This window comes from Lathamus discolor, chromosome 3 (assembly GCF_037157495.1).
Source record: "Lathamus discolor isolate bLatDis1 chromosome 3, bLatDis1.hap1, whole genome shotgun sequence".
In the NCBI taxonomy this organism is placed as follows: domain Eukaryota; kingdom Metazoa; phylum Chordata; class Aves; order Psittaciformes; family Psittacidae; genus Lathamus; species Lathamus discolor.
Window position 1 is genome coordinate 20054106 of NC_088886.1, and position 20179 is coordinate 20074284.

A 20179-nucleotide genomic window follows, 5' to 3' on the forward strand; every position below is an offset into this window, starting at 1 on the left:
CTGCCCTTTTCCTCTTGTTTTCTCTGAGGGAAAGGATGAAGAAACTTTTCCAGTTGGCTAAATTTATTGCAAATTCACTTTTGTTGGCAAAGATACCGTTTGATTTCTCAGCAGATTTATTCCCAGTAGAGAACCCCACAAAGCCATCCCTGGGTAACGGAGTGGCAAAGCAGGGCTGTAATTGCCTGGTCCTTCAATGTTTGGGACAGATGTTGATGGGCTGAAAAGATGAAGACTAAAATAATTTGTCAATTTAGGTCAAATTCAGTGAGCAGAGCCAAAAGAAAATGTGGAAGAGAAATGTACACAGCATCAGGCATTTTATTCTGACTCCTCGAAATTAAATGTTTGGTTTAGAAAAAGCAAAAATATCCCATTTCAGCATGTTTGAGATGCAGCTTTTCTGCTTGCCTCCTTGCGCCTCCCCGCAGGTGCAGGCAGCTGAGAGGTGCCCAACCCTTGGGGCAGCGTTTCAGCTGGAAAAGCCGTTTTTTTTGCTTGCTGAACCCACCACTAGATGAGCGCGGGGCACAGCACCTCTTGGGACGGCGCTTGGGGTCCAGGGGAGGTGGATGCAGAAGGAGAGAAGAGATTTGAGTTGCATGGGAGATGCCCTCGGAGCTGCCCCCTCCCTCCCCACACTGGCAGAAAAGAGACCACCAAAAGGCATTGCTCTCATGGGGCTTTTATTGTCTGGCTGGCCCTCACCTCCCACCCCCTGCCCACAGCCAGCCAAGCCCCTCACCACCACACACACCAGAGGAGGAGACCCATGCCCATCCCCAAGCCCAGCCACCTGCCGCGGGCAGCGCGCCCTTCCCAGCTCTTGTTTGAGGTTTGTTTTCTTTTCTTCTTTTTTTTTTTTTTTTTGGAAACATTTTATTTTAAAAATATAGTAGCTGTGGAAAGCAGCCCTCTTTATAAACGCTCGATGCCAGAGTGAAATGCATCATCGCCAGCCTCACTACGAAGCCCTGCTGGGTGCCCGCCTGCAGCAGTGCCGGTGGGGCCAGGGCAGCGGCGCAGGATGCTGCAGGTGGGGAGGCTTGCAACGGCAGGGAGAGACCTTTCTAAAAATAGAAATATTGTGCTGAGTTGTTTGGAGTGAATGAAATCCATAAAACGCCAGCATTAGATCAGCTTCAGCTTGTCAAATATTGCTCCCAGCAGGGCTGGCATGGTGCACTGCTTGAGGCGCCGACCCCCTTGTCCTGTGGTGAGGGACCTATGCTGGCTCCCAGCCCTGCTCCCTGCCACAGGGCTTGCTACTCTTGGCCATCACCAACCCACAAGGACACTGGTCCCTGGGGCAGCCCAGAAGCCCCCGGGAGCCACTATAAATAGGAAATTGTAAACACAACCATTGGAGATAAGAGACATCTACAATCACAGGGTTTACTGGTTCAAACGCCCCCACCTTCCCCCCCAACCCATACACCTATGCCCCTGTCCCCACTCAATAAAAAGGTTTTCAGTAACAAAATCTTCGTTCCAGGCTTGGAGTAAAGGTGAGGTGCTCAAGGAGTAAAAAGGGACTTTGCAACCTTAGCAGTCTTTGCTCAGGAGTGATGGTGGTGGGAAGGACAGACAAAGGGTTAGCTGGTTCAGGTCCTTTGCAAGTTCATTTGGTTTGTCTGGAGGACTCCTAGGGTTATACCTGAGATGAAGACGTCTAGGGGACACTCCATAGCTCAATTACAACGTGGTTGGTGGTTTGTGCCTAGAAGAGCCCTCGCTGGTGGGATTTGTCCATCTTGCTTGCCCATGCAGCAAGAAAGCAGCATCCCTCCTCTGCTTGGCACAGGGCTATCTGAACCAATGCTCGGCTGGGGGTGATCCCTCATGGGTCAAGGATCTCCCTCATGGGTGATGGCTCGTGAGGGATGCCCTGTGTGCTGTGGATGCTCTGGCTGTGGGAGAGGGAGTTCTGCTGGAGCTTCCAGAGGGAACTCCTTCACCTGCCGCTTGTACTCGAGGAAGGTGCACGCCTTGGTGGCAATTGCGATGATGTTCTTGCCAATAAAAATGGTGGAAACCCTGCTGTCCTGGAACAAGACCATGTTGATAGCCCGGATGAAGATGGTGACGATGTTAATAGTGACCAGGCTGAGGACAGGGTAGAGCATCATTTTTTGTGGGGCAATGTGCTCCCCTTGCATGCTGATCTCACTGAGGGACACACAGGGCAGGATCAGGAGGAGTATGTAGCAGTAGAAGAACATGAGCCCCTCTGCCCAGATGGGCAGGCCGGTCCTGTGCGGCTCCCACAGGTTGGCCTGGATGTCCAAGATATCTAGCAGGTCAAGGGCCACCCAGAAGAGGCGTCCCCGCAAGTCCTCTTTCTTCCGAAAGGTCCGTATGTACTCCATGCTGTCCAAGGCCACCAGCACCAGGTAGAGCCCTGGCACACAAATAGAGAGGAGCAGGGTCAGAGCTTTCCTGGCCACTGTCTCCAGGTTCTTCTTGTCTGCTTTGTAATTCTGGAAGATGAAATACAGCTTGATCTCCAGCACGAAGATGTAGAGGAACCACAGGATCATGGCATAGCCCCGCTTGGCTGTCTTCACCTCTGCCCCCACCCACACCGCCACGTAGCGCAGCACGATGAGGAAGCAGATGTCCCCCACCAGCACGATGATGCAGACACCAATCTTGCGGGGCCCTTGGTTCTGCTCCACCAGGTACGCGTCCATGAAGGCCATGCTGGTCATGATGACGATGGTGGTCAAACAGACATGGCGCTTGTCGGGCGGTGGCAGCACCATGATGAGATGAGCAGCCCTCCCTCCACGCCGGCACTAGGGGAGCGGTCCTGTTGGCGGGGCAAGGGGGGACATCCACAGCGAGCCAGGGACCAAGGGCTGCTCTGTCTGCCAGCCCCAGGAAGAGATCCCTGGAGGAGCAGCAGCTCAGCTCCCACTCTCCTGGGGTTCTGGGCTGCCCCTGCAGACTCTCCCAGCTCTTCACCCTTTGCTGGCTGTGCCCTGCAAGCACCTCGGCTCTGCCACCAGCCCTGGCTTGCTGAGCAACCCAGGCACCCTCCGCCAGCAGCAGCCAGGGCTCACGGGCATGCAGGGCCTCCTGGGCAGATGTCCCTCCTCTGTGGTGGGTCCCCCATTGTTGTCAGGCTCTCCAGCAACCCCACAGCACTAATGCACCTCCAAGTTTCGAGCCCCAAATCCTGGTACAGATCCCTGGAAAAGCGGTAGGTAACCAGGCAGCAGGCAGACCTGGCTGGCAGGGCAGGAAAGGGAGCTCTCCTCTTCCCAGCAAGACCTCACACTCCTCCGTGGTCTGGGTGAGGGTTAGGGCTGTGTCCTCACAGGGCACTACCTTCACATCTATCTCTGCGGGGCTGCGCCATGCTCCTGCTGCTCCCAGCTGTACATGCATCCCTCCATCCCTGGAAAAGATAGCAGAGAATAAGCATTAGGGTCTCTCTGTGTGCTGGACATGGATGGTGAGGACAACAGCTCCCCTTCAGCTCCCACCACACGGCAGCATGAGCTGTGGTCCCACCAGGTAATGTCCCACTGCCAGGACACCCACTACCATGCTCTGTGCATGGCTGAACATAGAGCAGGTTTCTATCGAGGACGAACACAGCCCAGGGTGTCCTGCCTGGAAACATAGTGTGATGCCCTTACACAGGCACTCTCCATCCAAAACTGCTCAGCAAGTTCAAGCCCTGGGTGCTACTGCAGAGAAAGCAGAGGCACAGCCCTGGTGGAGACAGGCAGATCCATGAGTGTGCCATGGTACCGTGAAGTCCCACTGGGGGCCGTGGCACCCTCAGCTCCACGTGTCCCAGCCCAGCTGTGCCATGGCTGCAGTGGGGAGAGGGAGGTCCCATACTGAGCATGGCTCTGCTAAGCTGTGGCCATGGGGTTTCACTGGTAACTGAGGAGGGGAATACTCAGCTTCCAGCAAGGAATAAAGGCGAGCTCTCCGGAGAGGACTCGATTTCCTCACTGCTTGAGCAGCCACCTGGCTGGGTGTGAATGGGTGCTCGAGGTGGCAGGCTGCAGCAGTGGAAGGGGTAAAGCAGCTCGCAGGGTGTGGGGTACTTTCCTCCTTGAGTAGGGATGATGTTAGGGCTGGCATGTGGTGCTTGGGCTGTCCCCAGCGTGGCAGGGGAAGGGGCAGCTAAGCTGTCCCCAGGATGGCACAAGGTCCCAGCGGCTTTCTGGCCAGGCACAGCTGCTCACGGCCACAGCTCCTTCTCACCGTGCTGTGCTTGTGTAACTAATTTGTTAATCTTTCCTGTGCAGGGACCCACTCCCAGGAAGGGAATAGGTCCCAGTGCACTCAGTACTATCAAATTGCTTACGGAATGGAAGAGACAGATAATGATCACAGCCAGATACGCCCATCACAAGCCATGCCCTATGTGCATAGCAGCTCTCTGGGAGGAAAGTGCTTGACACCACAGACCCCTCCTATAGGTCACCCCATCTTGCCCTGTGGATCCCAGCCACCATGATTGCCTCTGCCCATTGGAAGGGAACCATGACCCAGAGATAGCTCCAGAAGCTGTCAGTAGAAATCGATGCCCTTGCCAGAGCCTGCCCGGGACTTGGTGGCACTGCTTCTGCTCCCCACCGGCTGGCTTACCAAGGACACATGCAAACATGGGCTCTCACATCTTTTAGGGAGAGGCAGAGGTGGAGGTTGAAGGGAAGAAGCCAAGCCTAAGGAACTGTAAGCCATTAAAAGCCTGCCCTACTTTGCATGGGGAAGTGTATTACAGCTGCTTATGTTTATGGGGTCTCATTTAAATAAAAGCTGGATTCTCTCCTGCTTCATGGAGAGAAGAATAAAGAAGAAAAAGTGGGAAGCCAGGTGACTCAGAGCCAGCCCTGAGGACGTGTGCCTGAGTAGGCGGACACCAGGGATGAATGTACCTTTGTCCTGGCTCCTGAAGGATGTGGCAGGCGAGGATGTGGTGTTCAGCAAATGTTAGCATGGGACTTAAAGTCCCCAAGCTGGGACCATTCTGTGTCCATTGCTAAACTCATGCACAGCAGGGAAAACTGGCATGTTGAAATAATTTCTCAAACAGGAATTGCCCAAAAAGAAACCAAAAAGATGGGGGGGGGGGGGGATTCATGGCTCCTTCTAAATGGTGTTTCCCAGGCAAGGCATTCACTGTAGCTCCGCTCTCACCAGCATCTCTGCAATGTCTTGTAGCTGCCATTTAGGGCTTTGGTTTGTTCTTTCTTGAGGTTTTGGATAAAAATATACAGTCACTGCTGTAACTGCTTTTAAGCTCATGCCAAGTTTTACAGGGGATTTATAGCCAAGAATAGATAATTCCAGATAAATTAGGTCTTTCAGAAGGGAATAGCACTTTTTTCCTTTCCCCCATAAGTATTTATGCCTTCAAAAGACAGTGGTTATTTAAAGGGCAATGGGTGCATCGCAGCACATTAAGGTTAGGAAGCAGCTTGCTTGTAAATCCTGCCCCTTTGCTCCTGTGTGCTACGTGTGTGGTGTGGGAAGCTGGGGGAAGGACAGGCTTCCAACCCAAGCTATCCTCATGCCTACATGAAAGCACACAGAGAAGCCCTACCCTGCCTCTCAGTAAACACCCAGGGCAGTGGACAACAGTAATTCATGGTGTGTACAACAGCAGCAAACAAGTCTTTCATGGCTGGTGCTGAGCAGACTGTTTGCAGCAAAAAAACAGTGGATTCTTCCCTCCCCTCACATCCTAAGGATTCGTAGCAGCTTGGGATGGGTTTGGTACACATGTTCATTTGTTACCGTGACCTTTCAGAGTGGAGTAAGGGGATCACGGGGCTGAGCTGAATCACAAGGCTCGAGTGCTGCTTTCTCTTGGGTTAAATCTGTATTACCCAGGGCAAGCACCTCTCTTGCCTTTTGCAAGTAGTTTCAAGCTTTTGCTGCAGTGCAAGCTCTTCTTTCCAGCTGTGCAGTAGCGGGTGTTTTTCTCACTTCTTGCAGCCTTGATGCTATATGGAAACATGGAGGTCTCTACAGATCCGTGGAGCAGAGCTTGCCTGTTTGCGTGGTGCGTGACCATTGTACCAGCGAGGGGGCACATAAAACTCCCCTCGGAGGACTATTAAAAAAAGCAGGTAGTTTTTAAGCAACCATTGCTCTGGAAAATCCCAATTCATCATATTTAAATGACTGCATTTGACAGTACATTCAGAAACCGCTTGAGAAATGTGCTGGATAAACAAGAAAATGAGCATGTCAGTCACAAGAGCATATCTGAGGCAAATATTTATTTAGACAAGTATTCATAAAATACTTCCTGCAGGAATTCTTGTAAATAAAAGGCAGCTCACCTGAATGTAATGAGCTCGGAGTGTTACGGATGCCAGTGAGCCAGACTGGCAGCTTCCTAAGGGAAGGAATCTAGCACCCTTTGCATCCCACTCAGCGTTAGGGCTCCCACAAGCAGGTATTTCAGCGATGCTTCACTCTTGGCAAGTATAGGCCTCCTTACCAGGACAAGATTCAATCCATAATTGCATATTCTCCTGTACTGCTATCCTATGCAAACATCTCTGTTGGCTGCCCTGGAGTGAGCAAACACACTCGGTAACACCCACAGCAGCTTGTGATCAGCTGGCGAGATGCAGCCCAAGAGGAGTATCACAGCCACGCCAGTGAAGACTGACAGCACAGCACAGGGATAGGCAGCAGGAGCACATTCCCTCTCCACCTGGGGGCTTTCTTGGGGACACCCCATTTCCCAGTGCAGACTGCCCCTTCCCAGCATCCCTGCAGGGCAGGAGGGGCTGCAGTGGGAATGCAGGGAACCCACTGATTTCCTGGAGAGACCTGGAGGTCCTGGAGGTGGGTCTAAACCTAACTGAAGTGCAGGGTTTGCACTCTTCATCTCTGCCCTGCTTCCTCTGGCACCAAGGGAAAATGAGCAGCAGAGGTGCTGCCAGCCCCTGCTCTTATTACTCTGGTCCCTTTGCTCTGACTGGGAAGTTATTTCTTGGTCTTGTACCTGTTTTTCCAGCTCTCATGGCTGCTATAAAGCACCTGCAGTTACCTGAGGATGTGTGCTCACAACCTTGCTTCACCATCAGCCCTGGCGCTTTGGAAGAATATTAAACTGTGCTCCAGACTGCAGTGCTGGTGGCACATTGTGGTGTGACTAATGACCCCTAGCTATGCTGTTACCAGTGTCTGCAACACGCCGCCACGCATGACCAGTGCCCTCCTGCATCCTCTCCCATCTCTGCTCCCTGCCTGTGCCTGGCATCACCTGGCATGGCACAGGCACTGCACATGAGGGCCATGCAGGTGCAGGGAGCTGCCAGCACAAACCCCATCTCCCAGGTCTGGGGAGCAAGTGGCCGCAGACAAGCCTGAAGGGCTTGGGAGCCACTGTCAAAATACAGCCTCATTAATGCCAGCCAGCGCATCCTGAACCCTGGTACTACCTGGCAAATTAGTTTAAATTATTTAAGTGATTTGAATTCTGTCTATAAATAAAAGAGGGAGGGGGGGGAGACAAAAGTATACACAACACACTTCCCAGGTAGTTAGGATGCCACACTGCTTAAAGCTTCATTTGCACTTTAATTGCTGCGATTTATTCCAGCTTTCTCAAGTGTAAATCCAAAGTTCTCCTTCACTTAGCCCTTCAGCCCTCTGAAGAGCTGCTGCTCCATAAAGCCCTTTCCCTAACTGGCAGTGCCTGCCCCACCATGCCATGTGTCACAGCACCATCCCCAGCATGGGGCAGGTTGAGATGATGGCATGGCCACCTTTCGCAGGGACTAAAAGGCAGAGCTGCATGGGTGATGGCATCATTCACCAGCAGCCAGCCATGCTTCAGGGAGCAACTAAGGAACAGCCAAGTGATGTGCTCTTGGCAGAGTCTGGGCTGAGAAGTGGCTGTTAATTGCTTACGCCTTTTGTGACCCACTGAATTATTACGAGTGCACCACATAAGGATGGCATTTATAGGGAGAGCAGATCCTCCTCTGGCCAATAAACTGTAAATCATGTCATCCCTGTGCCACTGCATTTTCCCACCTCGCCTTGCTGAAAATCAGCGCTGGTGGATGTCTCATTCAGCCTCACTGACCTGCAGGCTGGGATTTGATCTCCACCCCCTGCCTCAGGCAGTCCCTAGGGACTGACAGAGTTGGGGATCCTTGTACCCTAGGGAATAGGGAAGATCACTTCTGGGCAGCAGCTGTGTCCTGCCTTCTCTGAGGCAGTACCGGTATCTCAAGTGCATCCTCTGAAGGAAATGAGATTGAGGAAGATTTTTCCGGACCCTGCCCACTAATTGTGTCTGAAGGAGGAAACAGCTCGCTTGCTAATGATTACAGATAATTTACCCTGTAGGCACATGGAGAAACAGGGAAAGAGCTGCAGACTGTTCCCAGAACCTGTCCAACATAAACAATACATCAGGGCTATGAGACACAACCAGCTCCTGCTTATACCAGTGAATGCGTCCACTATGCTCTTATCCTGCAAACCTCCTCAGCTCCCTCAAGGGGTTCACTTCACCCTCTTTCCCAAAAGAAACCCAAGCAGAAAGTATCAGACCTGTTGCCTGAGTGGGAAAAAAATAAACCCACCCTCTTGAATCATACCGTTTTTGTGATGGAGTGGAGAACTGCTGCTTGCCCAAATCAGAGCCCTGTGCAGCACGGATGGCCTTGTGTATTCACAGCCCTGTCCCCCATGGCTGTCCTGGCCAGGGATCTCCTGTCAATGCAGGTAGCTGGATCTGCTGGGACCAAACCCCCATTCACAAACATTCTGAGTTTGATGGTATTTGACAGACGTGCCAAAAAAAAAACCCCAAAAAAGGCTTTTCAGATATTTCGGGTGTTTAAAGAAGGTAAATTATTAATTTTGACTGGTACATAAAATGTTAAATTATAATACTGTGTTTTGACACTTCCAAAACTATTTACCATTTCCCCAGCAAAACGTGCTGTTTCTGTAGAGGAATTGCTTGATGTTTCCAAGTCGGGCGGATTTGCAGTATTTCATTCGGATCTGTACTAAGCCCCTGATTTAAAAGTGTCAAAATCCCTCACGATTTGTTGGTTTGGGCATGCAAAACAGAGTGTGTTTAGCAAACATCTGGTTGCATGTGTGTTTGCCATGGTGAGAGATGTACTTGGAGCTCAGTGCCCACGGTGTGCAGGGCCCCGTCACGGAGGTGTCCCCATCCTCCTCTCCCTGCACCCTGTGCTCACCTTTCCACAGAGCTTTCCCCACTGGTGCTGGGGGTTTTCCTCACCCTGTTACTCCAGAAGACCTGCTGGGCCTGCCTCACCTATAGGGACCTGCTTCTCCTCTGCCAAAGTTCACCAGCACTTTCCCATGTCCGTGTCCTCCCAAGCTCCCGTTTGATCCCAGTGCTCCTGCAGTCCCTGCTCCCAGCTCTGACTCACGCAGGGGTGATATGACTCGCCCTTGCCAGGAGAATTTGACCCAGCTATACCCTTTTTCTGTTTTCCAGGCAGTTTATCTACTTTTTTGAGACACTGATGGATTTTAAGTGTTTCCTCCAGCATGAACCCAGCCCACCCTAATGTGTCATCAGTAGATATAACCACCACCCTTGCTGGCCCCCTAGCCAGGTCACCTGGGACAGTGTGTGTGAATAGCTGCCAGTTCCTCAGATAACCTCACACTGTCAGTATTAGGGGGAAGGAAAATACAGAGCCAGCTCACAGTCCTCACATGGATGCTTTCCTCCTTCCCCATAGATGGAGAATGGAAAAGCTCCCTTCTCTTGCTCATCCTTGTCCTAACTCTCCTGGGTGCTGGCAGGGAGGCACAAATTTTCCTGGAAGCACTGTTCCCCAGCATCCCAGAGTGCCCTCAGCACTGTTCTGGCAGCCTCAGGTACCCTTTGCCTCATCTAGGCATGACGGAAAGGGACTCAGCTAATTAAAAGGAAATGAAAGCTGGTGTGTGAAGCTATAAATAGGAGAGTGCTGGGAGCTTCCTGGTGCTGGAAGCATACTTGCAGGGGAAGGGGCTGCTGAGAGCTCTGGGGCAGAACTCTAGAAATCTCCTAGGGAAGCTGCATCTGAGTTCTGCAGGTATCTCCTACCTGTGTGAGAGAGCCTTAGGCAGGGATTATTCTGCAGTAAGTCCATGGCTGAATGGATGAGGGGCTAATTTGCAGGTTCTCTTCTAGGCACCTGGGTGGAGAGGAATCTGCTAGTTTCTCTGACCTGGGGCCAGACTGGGTGCCAGACTAAATAAAGGCAGCAGGTGAGAAACTCATTGTCTTGCCTCCTCCCTCACCCACATGATGAAAGGAAAGGCTGTGGGCAGCAAGCAGCTGATGCATATAAACCAGGTCAAGTTCAAAAAGGAAGATGTGGGAAGACAAAAGGGTCTGACTCTAAAGCTGCAATGCTGGAGACCCCTGCTATTTGATGCTGAAGGTATTGAGCACTTTCTGCACCCAGTGGCTTTTGTGAGGTGCTGCGCTGGCTCCCAGAGCAAATTCTGTGCTGGAGTAGAAGAACAGCAAGAGTGTCTGTGTCTTCTGCTGCCATGAGAAAGCTTTCCCTTATCCCTCCTACGTAATTTCCCCAAGTGAGCAGAGGGCCTGGGTGCTTGAGGAGAAGATGCTTCAGCACCGTGTAGGTGGGGAGGCACCTCTGGAGGCCGATCAGCTCACCTGCCAGCCCTGAGAATGCTCCTCCACAAATCATAGGGACATCTCTGTCCTCCTTGGAAGCTGCCTCGGGCTTGTCCCTGCTGGCAGGCTGTGGTGGCACGTTGCAGCAATTGGAGAGAAATAATTGTGCCTCTGTTATCACTTCTCGTCCCTGAGCATGAGTTTAGTGGAGGTGGGATGAGCTGGGCAGTATGTAGAGATTGAGCTGGGCAGGCTGCTGCTACTGCAGCCATCCGTCTGGCCTTTGATTAAGAGCAAGTGTTCTGCTCTTAATTAACACAAGGCAGCTGCTGGCTACTCTGGTAGAATGGAGGAGCAGAGCCCAGTGACCGTGATAAAAGAGAGTGTCTGCTGGCTCCTGCTGAGCCTGGCAAGGCTACCCTCTCCCGAGCCATGCACCCAGGCTGTGTGCAATGCCACCTCCAAACCTCGCCAGGGAACCACAACCCAGAGGGGAACTCTCTCGCTCGGGTAATGCCAGGATTCAGCTGCTGTATGAGCTAGAAGCAGAGATGGGGGGGAGCCAGTTAATCTCTGGGGTAATTTTGCTGCTCTCTGTTCTCCCATTAAGATGGTAATGTTGGCAATGCCCGGCTGCCCCCACAGGGTTTATGCCCCTATCTGTTTCTCAGAGACCGTCCTGAGACAGAGCTTCTCCTGTGACAACAGGTCTCGTCCTCTGGTGACACGTGGCACACTGCTGTCCCCCCAGGTCTAAGGCAGCCCTCTGCCCTGCATGGTGTGACAAGCCTCCTTGTGAACAGGAGTGTAGCTGCTCAGCCTGTTGCTTTTGCATCTGAGCCAGCTCCCCAAGAGATGAGAAGGCATCTCAGCTGTTTTTGCTGCCCAGTGACTTGTGAGGAGGCAGCAGGCATGGGTATACCCAGTAAAAATTTCACCATGGAGTGCTTTTGGATTTTTAGAGTTCAAGTGTCACAGAGCACGCCTCAAACCTTGGTAACACAGGGATAGCAAGCAAGAAACAACTTGTGGATAACTTGCAAGACCAAGGGACCTTTGCATTGCTAGGCACTTGGCGAGTTTCTTTTGACAAGGCAGGTCCAGTGTTGATTATGGATGACAACAGCTCACTGGCTGTCATCATGAAATGTTAGCACTCTCAGTGGTGCATCCTCTGGCAGACAGACATCTATTAACTTGTCTGGTGTTAAGTCATGGTTGAGTCATGGTAGAGCGTTGGTGGTGCCACAGAGCTGGAGACTGGCCTCGGTGGACTCTGCTCTACATTTGCTCTACATCGTTTAAGTCTGTGCCACTGCCAGATCTGAAGAACGGTGTGCAGTGGGTCACAGTGCTTGGTAGGCTCAGAGGACAGCAGGCAGATGTGGTTGGCTCCACATGTAGGCAACAAGCTCAGGGTCACTCTCCCCGTCCTGTGTGTGCCTCAGCCTTCAGAGTGGGGGCAATGCTGGTATCTGCTGCTCTGACATTGCTTGGGAGATAAGCACTGCACCCATCTCAACACACTGCAAGAAAAATAATGCTAGCCCAGAGGTTGCCAGGGAGACATTTCTCTTCCTCTGATTTCCAGCCTTCCTTCTACCAGCCATCTAATAAATCTAATAAAATCTGTCTTGCCAGTGTCTAATTCAATTCCAGCATCCAGAGACTGGACTTCTTACATCACTCACAGACCTAAACAGCTACGTCCCTGGTGCACAAGCCAGGCCAAGGGGCTGCTGCAGGCTACTCCAGAAGAGAGCAATTACCTGGGATCAGAACTCACTCTCCCAATCAATTATGTTCGCAGGTTTTTCTTGGGTCTCACCTAACTGAATTATTTAGATGCTTGAACACCATGGCCAGAGGCAGCTGATGACTTCTAGACTGCAGTCAGGGCACTAAATGAGGTGCACCATGTTTCATCTTGAGGACAACTCTCCACAGCACCTCCTGATTACACCTTCATGCAGCATTTGCAATCTGCAGAGTGTCCAGCCTAATGCCATCTCCAATGAGCAGCTGGGCTTTGATTCCTGCTCTAAAGGTGAAGCACTTCCAAGGTCATGTGAAGAGTTGTGGACAAACCTACTTCCCCAAATTTGCTCCATCACTTGAAAGCACAGGGGCAGAATGGTGGCTCTGCTCCACAGAGCACCTTCTGGCTCCTGGCCCCAACAGGGTCACATTTCAGCAGAGCTTGGAGTCTCACAGAGCCAAGGCTGCAAATGCCCTAATCTGAGCTTCCAGGAGCATGTCTAACAAGGCTTTCTGGTCTCATCATCTTTATAAGGAGGATCCTCATCATCTTTATAAGGAGGATCACTGTGCTGTGTCAAATGCTGCTAATGAACGACTGCACAGCTCTCAGCAGGAGGTATTTGTGTTTCCACAGTGCTGTCCTCCCAGAGGTCCTCCACCTGCCTCCCAGGCAGTGACACAGTAGTGCTCTGAGCCACTTGGGAGCCAGACCGAAAGGTTTTGGGAACTGCTGCAGCCTCTTGCACGGGCATCAGCTGGCACGCACCCAGGAAAGGGTTGGAGTGGCCGAGGCGAGCATGTGCTGGGGGATTTGAAGTAGCAACCCATATATCTTGGTTGGGATCTCTACTACCCTCTCCTTTACATCTGTCCTGCATTGTCAGCCTGTCAGGGGGATGATTGCACACACCTTGTGAAGCTCAGACCACTGGTGGCCCAGCCAAAACATCTGTGTGGTGCCCCTGCAGGGGTCTGAGTTGCTGTTTGGGCAGCATCCCACTATGCGGGAGGTGTATGCTGCTTGTTTCGCCTGGGACCAGTTCGGATTGAGCTGTTCATTTGCATGAGCTACTGCTTTTCCAGGCTTACTTTGCTACAAAATCTTTCCCTTCTCCAAAAAAAAACAAACCCCTTCATAAAAAAAAGAAAAGAAAAAAATCCCAGTCATCAATCGTGCTTGAGGACTGGGCTTGGCAGGACCCCCATGTCGTGCTGGCCTGTGGAATGGCGTGAACCAAGAGGGTGAGCAGGTAAAGTGCAGGAGCCCTGTCCCCAGCACCGAGGAAGATCCTGGGCTCCTCTCTGCCAGATCCCAGGAGACGAGGGTGCCTGGTGCGGAGGCTGCATGGAAACTGGGAGATGCTGTGGCTTTCCCATCCAACAGCATGAGCAGGCATCCTCTACCTCAGGAGGATGTGACAATTTGCTGTGCTGGAGCTCATTGCCAAGGAGATAAAATATTTATGGCTGCTCTCTCTTGCTTCCCGTTTCAAGCCACGGTGACTTATTTGTTACAAATTTACACACATGTTTAAAGACATCTTTGCTTTTCTTCTAACTACAAAAGGTTTATTTCTCCATGTAGCATTTTGCCAGTCAGGATCAGACACCCCATCTACTGTGTGCCTGCATTTGTTCCCGGCTTCAGTGCTCATTTTCCTCTTGGTAATGATTATCATTATACTAAGAAAAATGGGTCATTTAGAGCAGTTTCTCCCCAAATGAAAGGCTGTGGGATACAGGATATCATTAAAATTCTAAACCTGACTTCCAACCTCAAAAGCAGGCTCTTGCTATTCGGGTATCTCTGTGGAGGGAGGAAGGGAGGGAAGGAGAAAAGGTGCAGGATGAATGTGCTTTGGCCACAGAATGACTGGCTGAATCCATGTGGCCTTGTGCCGCCGACATCTGCACTGGCACTAAACACCCTGGGCTGAGGCCGTGGCCTGTGCTGCTGACACACGGACACCCTGCCCGGTGGTAGAGGGCAGAAGCTGCCTCCCATCCTCTCCAAGACTGCCTTCCTGGCCAGCACACCCACAGGGCTTCCGTTGCATCCGCTTTCCAGCCCTGTTCTGCATGGGGCAGTGCAACCAGAGCAGGCAGTGGGATCTAATGCCTACCATAAAAACAGCAATTTAGCTCCTGCCAGGAGCGATGTGGCTGTGTCAGGTCCCCTGCAGAGGTAGAGGCTGGAAGGCTTAAAAGCCTGTGCTTGGACAAGAGCAGAGAACAGGCTGAAGTGCACAGACAGAGCACCCCTGGAGGCAGCGCCTGCCTTGCCCTAGCACATTGCTAAGGGCTGAAGTAACCCACCTCTGAAAGTGCCAGTGCTGTTCCAGGGGCCAGCTGGCTGCGGGCTAGGACTGGCCTAGCCATTGGCCCCTCTAACATCCTGGTCCTCACGACTGCAGGTGCCTGGAGATGGAGGAGATGCTTGCCCAGGATCTCTTCCCACCTTTTCAGCCCTGGATCCGGGCTCCCAGCACCACAGTCCCTGCCAGGCTCCAGACTGACTCCTTGCCTGCTCATTTCTGTTGGTAGGAAAGCATGCCCTGCCCAAGCTCGGTGGTAGCTTTGTCCACCACAGCAGGTCTCCCACCTGCCTGGTGTTCTCTGCTCCCTGATCTCCCGCATGCTGCTACCCCAGAGTCTTGCTTCTATTTCCTGGTATCTCCAGAAGGGGCTTCATAAGAACTGCTTTGCTTGGAAAGGCTGTGCAACTTCTGTGCAAGCCTGAAATTGTTGTGTACTGAGCTGCAAGGCAAAGCTAATCTGTTTTACAGCTTAGCCAGCTGCTGAAAGATGCTATTTAGGAGCAAGGAACTGCTAACTGTTTTCTCCCCACTGTGAAATGGGAGGGACAAGGGATATTCAGAGGACGAGAGATGGAGACTGACCCAAAATGGCTAATTTAGAAACATCTTTTAAGAAGGGAGACTTGCCCCAAATTGTCAACTTTTGAAGTTGTTTTTTTCTAACTGTGCTCAGAATTGACTCGTTTTTCATTCCCTTTTTTCACATTTTAAATAAAAATGTGTATGGAAAGCTCTCTTGCTGCTACTCACAGTCAAGCAAACACACCATGGCTAACATCACGTCTCACATGTGGGATGCAGGAACAACTGCATCAGCCCATTGCAGTGACTACATTCCCCTGCTCCACATCACAATATTGACCTTGCATGGTCACAGCCATGGAGTTATTAGTGTGCATCACTTCCAGGCCCCGGTGTGCAGCTCTCCCCATGCTATGCAGTCCCCAGGCACCCAAAAACTGTGGCAGCTGCAAAGCTGGATGTCCCTCTGGGAGGACAGGACAGGATGGAGGGAGGCAGGGGAGCATGGGTGGGATGCAGGGCGTCCCTGGAGCTGGGAGACTCTGCTCCTTGGGCCCATGTCTCCATTAGGGGTGTTTGAATGACAAGTTGATTTTGGGCTAGTGGACAGGCTGAAAATTTAATATAAACTATTTCTGTCTGACCACCATTTAGTTATTTTCATTTGGGCTTTTGAGTGAAATAAAGAACTGCAAAGAACGGTTAGGAGTCAACCTGAATGCTTTGTTCAGCCTCAGAAGGACATCCTTTCTCTCTGGGATTATTTTACCCTCCTCCTCCTCCCCTCCTCTCTGCCGCTAACTTTAGATTGACTTTAAAGTAGCAAACTGTTCAGACTTTTCAGGAAGAATAAAGAAGATGAACATCACGTTGTGTGGTTTGGTGCAAAACATAGTTCCAGTGGAAAAGGATTCAAACCGCATTCCCAAGTAACTTCAGACAAACGAAAGAGCAATAAAACCTCTCTATCCATTAATGGCCACAAAACCATCAGCTCCTAGTGGGAGGGAAGCTCATCCCTGGCAAGGTGGCAATAAAGTTTGGAACAGATCAGACATTTCCCATTTTTCTCAGTGAAAACGTTAAAGACGGTAAATGTCTTTCTGGCAGGTATTTCTCACTGGATTTTCTACTGTAAGAGGCACAGGAAAATTGGCATTTGCAGAGCAACAGGCATCCCTCCTGTGCAAAAGCAGAAACAATGAAGCCCTGCTAAGAAAGTAGAGGGACGGGGGAGACTGGGGGTTGCTGCAGCCTGGGTTGCTGCTGAGCTGGCAGAAATCCCACAGGGCTGCAGAGGATTCCAGACAGCTTTTATTTTAATTTGCATCATGAAAACTGCTCCTGGAGGCCCTCCTGGCCTCCCTAAGCACTACAGGAACACTTGGCACTGATTTTCTCTCTCCCACCCTTGCTCAGCCTTACCCTTCACCACCTTCCAGTTGGGCACACCACTGCCCTATCATGGGGCCCCCGTGGCTGTAGCTCCTTCTTTCTGCCTGATTTGTCTCATTAGGAAGCCGTTTCTCATTAGGATTCCTGGCAGCCCATCTTCCAGCATGGGGAGACCCAGGGAATCCTCTGCCATTGCAGCTCCAAGGGTGCTTGTCTGCTCTGTGGCCCCGTACATTACAACAACACTTCCCTGCATTTACATATTTGCATGAAACAAGCCATCGCCTGCTCTCTGTAGTTAATTACCTTGTGATCAGATAGCTAACATCCATCAGAGCAGCATCATGAAGCCCATGCCTTGTAGCTGCCACCAGCTCCTGTACGCAGGGATGTCCCTACATCCAATGCAGCCACCGCTGTCTGGGTACAAGCAGCCCACAGCAGCTGGGTGTGAGCATGGAGGCCAAATATTGGACAGAAAATCACAAATTTCTGCTGTCTGAGGGATGCAGCAGGAATGTACAATTGAGAGGGGTGTCCTCACTTTGCCCGCTGCCTGACTGGCCCCTGTCTTCTGGGGGGAGACAGCTTTGAGGAGGGTGCAAGGGAGTAGGGCAGCAGGCACCAGGCAAAGCTTTAGCTCACCACAAAAGCAGCCACCACACATTCCCACCCTGAAAACAAGAGGCACTAAGGACCTGGGTCTGTACAGCTGGGGAAGGGCTTTCAGGCATAGAAGCCAATGAAGCTGAGCCCTTCTAGGGGAAGCAGCAGTAACTGTTCACTGTCTACACGCATGGAGCATCTCTAGCACTCTGGGGGATGATCTCTGTAATTTCTGCTATTTCAGACTTCAGTGAACCAAGTGAGTGCAAAATGCAAATACTGCTGCAAGCAGCCAGGCGTGGGCTGTGTTTGCTCCTACTGTGCACTGGGAGGGTGCACTGGTTGGGGGCTCATGGTTCTCCCTTTTTTGGTGCTGGGAGAGCCACCTTTCCCATCAGGGCCAGGGCTTGGGTGCTCTGCTAAGGGAACCTGTGCTTTGGGATGTTGCTATCCAGCTCTCCAACAAAGCAGCACCCACCGCCAGCATATTGCTGTAGGATATGGGGATGGTGGGACCCTCCTTTCACCCTGTACTGTGTTCTACAGAGCTCTGACCCCCTCCAGACAAGAGCATGGCTCAAACCATTCATCACTTAGCTCAGCTTTCTGCTCACTAAACTGTAGGCTCCTGCCAAAGGAGGGTCTGGCCTCCTGAGCTGTGCTTGGCTGGCACTGCAGCACTCACTCATTCTTCCTTCCCCGGGGATAGCCATTAGTGCCATTAGCTCTGCCCACCCTGCTGCTCCCCCTGATGAATGCTGGCACAGGGAGGGAATGTTGCTCAGAAGACCTCTTGGCAGGGGAGGATGTATCCCTGCTTGTTTGAGATGCTCTTTGGGCTTTTTCCCCCAGCATTTTGCTTCAGCTCAATTTTTGGGTGTTTCCTCCCACTTTGAGAGCCCCACAGCCCTTCCCTGATCTCCTTCTTTCCAAGCCCCTCTTCCCAGTCCCTTTTGTGTGTCACAGACATTACCCTGCTCTTGTGTGATGTGATGTGCTGGGGCTAGTAGATGGCCATCTTGCCTGTACTGATAGGTGTTTCTAATTACGTAGCTAAACCTGATGTGATGCTGCAGGAGCAGAGTGAGCGGGCCCCAGCAGGACATGCTCTCCACCTCCTGTACCTCTCTGCCCCTCAGTAATAAGTGCAGCTCCAGCTTGTGGTGTAATTTGGGGTGCAACCCCCCATAGGTCTCAGACCTGCTTCCTGGCTAGGGTAGTGGGTCCTCTGACCGTCCAAACCTGCCCTGGTCCTAGGACAGAGCTGGATGAGGAGCACACTGGTTTTGAGTGCTCTTATATGAATACTGAGTCATCTGTGGCTTTTTGGGTGCATCTTTGTACTCCTTTCCCATTGAAAGCCTATTTCTTTGTGCTGTGCTCCAAATTAGCTGAAGTGTACTTGCAGGAGAGACTGTGGAGAGCTGTCATTTCTTTCCTCTGAGCTGAAATACAAGTGGCTTTCTGCGTGATGTTTGTGTGAGCTACATCCTACAAGATGCCTTATGAGTCTCTGGCCCTGAGCAATGGGAGGACTGAAAGAGCACAGCTACATTCAGGCTTGCACTAACTTGACCTCAGGTCAGCTTTAAACAGATAGGGTACATGAGTGCAAATCCTGAATTAGTCCAGTTTTGTAATAAAATAACTTGCACAGCTTTCCACCGAGTGAATTACATGTGCATAAATATAACTTCCTGTAAATTTAAACAAGGCCTTGAAACACAACTAGCCACTTGTCACTGTACACATCTGTCATTGTGCACATCTGCCACTTTCGGATTGTCACTAATGCTGGGATCCCCTTCTCTCCTGAGCAAGGAGTCATCCTTCCAGTTCACACGTGCTTTGGTCTACCACAGTCAACTGAGCAACTTCAGTGAGAAAACAATGCAGATAAGGAGGAAGGAAAGAATGAACCTCTTATAATAAACACAGGGCACATCTGTGCCCTTTCTGCTAGCTGATAGACATGCTACACTGAACACTGGCTCCTAGGAAGTCATCGCTTATCCCTTTGTCTTGCTAGACAGCATCTGATGCTGGTGAGATTATAGATGGACTGTTAGAAGTGATAGTAGATGCTAAGGTCCCATTACAGGTGTCACTTTTTCTGTCAACACATGGGGAGTTTGTATCTGCAACTTCTGTTTGGTGATGGTGAGCTCTGAGAGATGAGGCGGCTTCTCAGTGTCAAGTGCTACACATATCATGGGGTGGAGATAATCCATTGTGGCAGTTTTGGGATTCTGCAGCAAGCAACAGCATTACTCATTTTGGACAGTGCTCACAAGGGAAAGTCTCCATAAAAGTCTCTATTTTTTGGTACAAATACTACATATCAGGAAGATATGGAAAAGATTCTTGAAGTCTAAGCTGAGAAAGGCCACTGCACCTTCCCTTTCCTACTGCACTGAAAGTAGCAGAAAATTCATGCAGTTGCCGGCCGGGGGTGGGGGGGGACACAGACAGTAATCATAAACTAAACAATCTACGCTAGGTTCTCGTTCAGAACTCTGAACCTGAGGCTTGTCTTCCATCCCAGATTTAACCAGGCATCAGCTCATTGCCTCAGAGCACCCAGCAGCCAATGGGGTTTTGCTGGCAGGTGCTGCCTTTGGCTCTATATACCCCTGCATACCCATAGGAAGGAAAATGGGATGGGTAATTTTATCCCATCTCACTAGAAGCAAAGCAGCACACAAGCCTGTTCTTCCTCTCCTCCAAGTTTAGCCCAACAGTGTATTAAATAGCTGCTACTGGATTCTCGCCAGCCCCTACTTAGCTAAACTACCTGACTCTGCAAAACAGCAGAAAATTCTCCATCCTGTGTCATTTCTGATCCTTGGGAGAATGACCCACATCCATCAGGAACCTTGACCCCCCGGGCCTGCGGAGCGGCAGTGTAATTTGCAGAAATGGGTGAAGCAATGAAGGCTTTCTTGTGACATTGGGC

At 51.2% G+C, this 20179-nt stretch overlaps 1 protein-coding gene across 1 annotated transcript in view; it reads right to left on the minus strand.

The window, feature by feature from the left end:
* Positions 1 to 1456: 1456 nt before the first annotated feature.
* The window catches only part of LOC136010864 (transmembrane protein 121-like), a 36293-nt gene continuing 17570 nt past the window's right edge, over positions 1457 to 20179 (minus strand). Inside the window, 2 exon segments of the mRNA XM_065672598.1 lie at positions 1457 to 1943; positions 1945 to 3403. Of these exon segments, the coding sequence (XP_065528670.1) occupies positions 1841 to 1943; positions 1945 to 2765 (924 nt within the window). The 5' untranslated portion in view covers positions 2766 to 3403 and the 3' untranslated portion in view covers positions 1457 to 1840.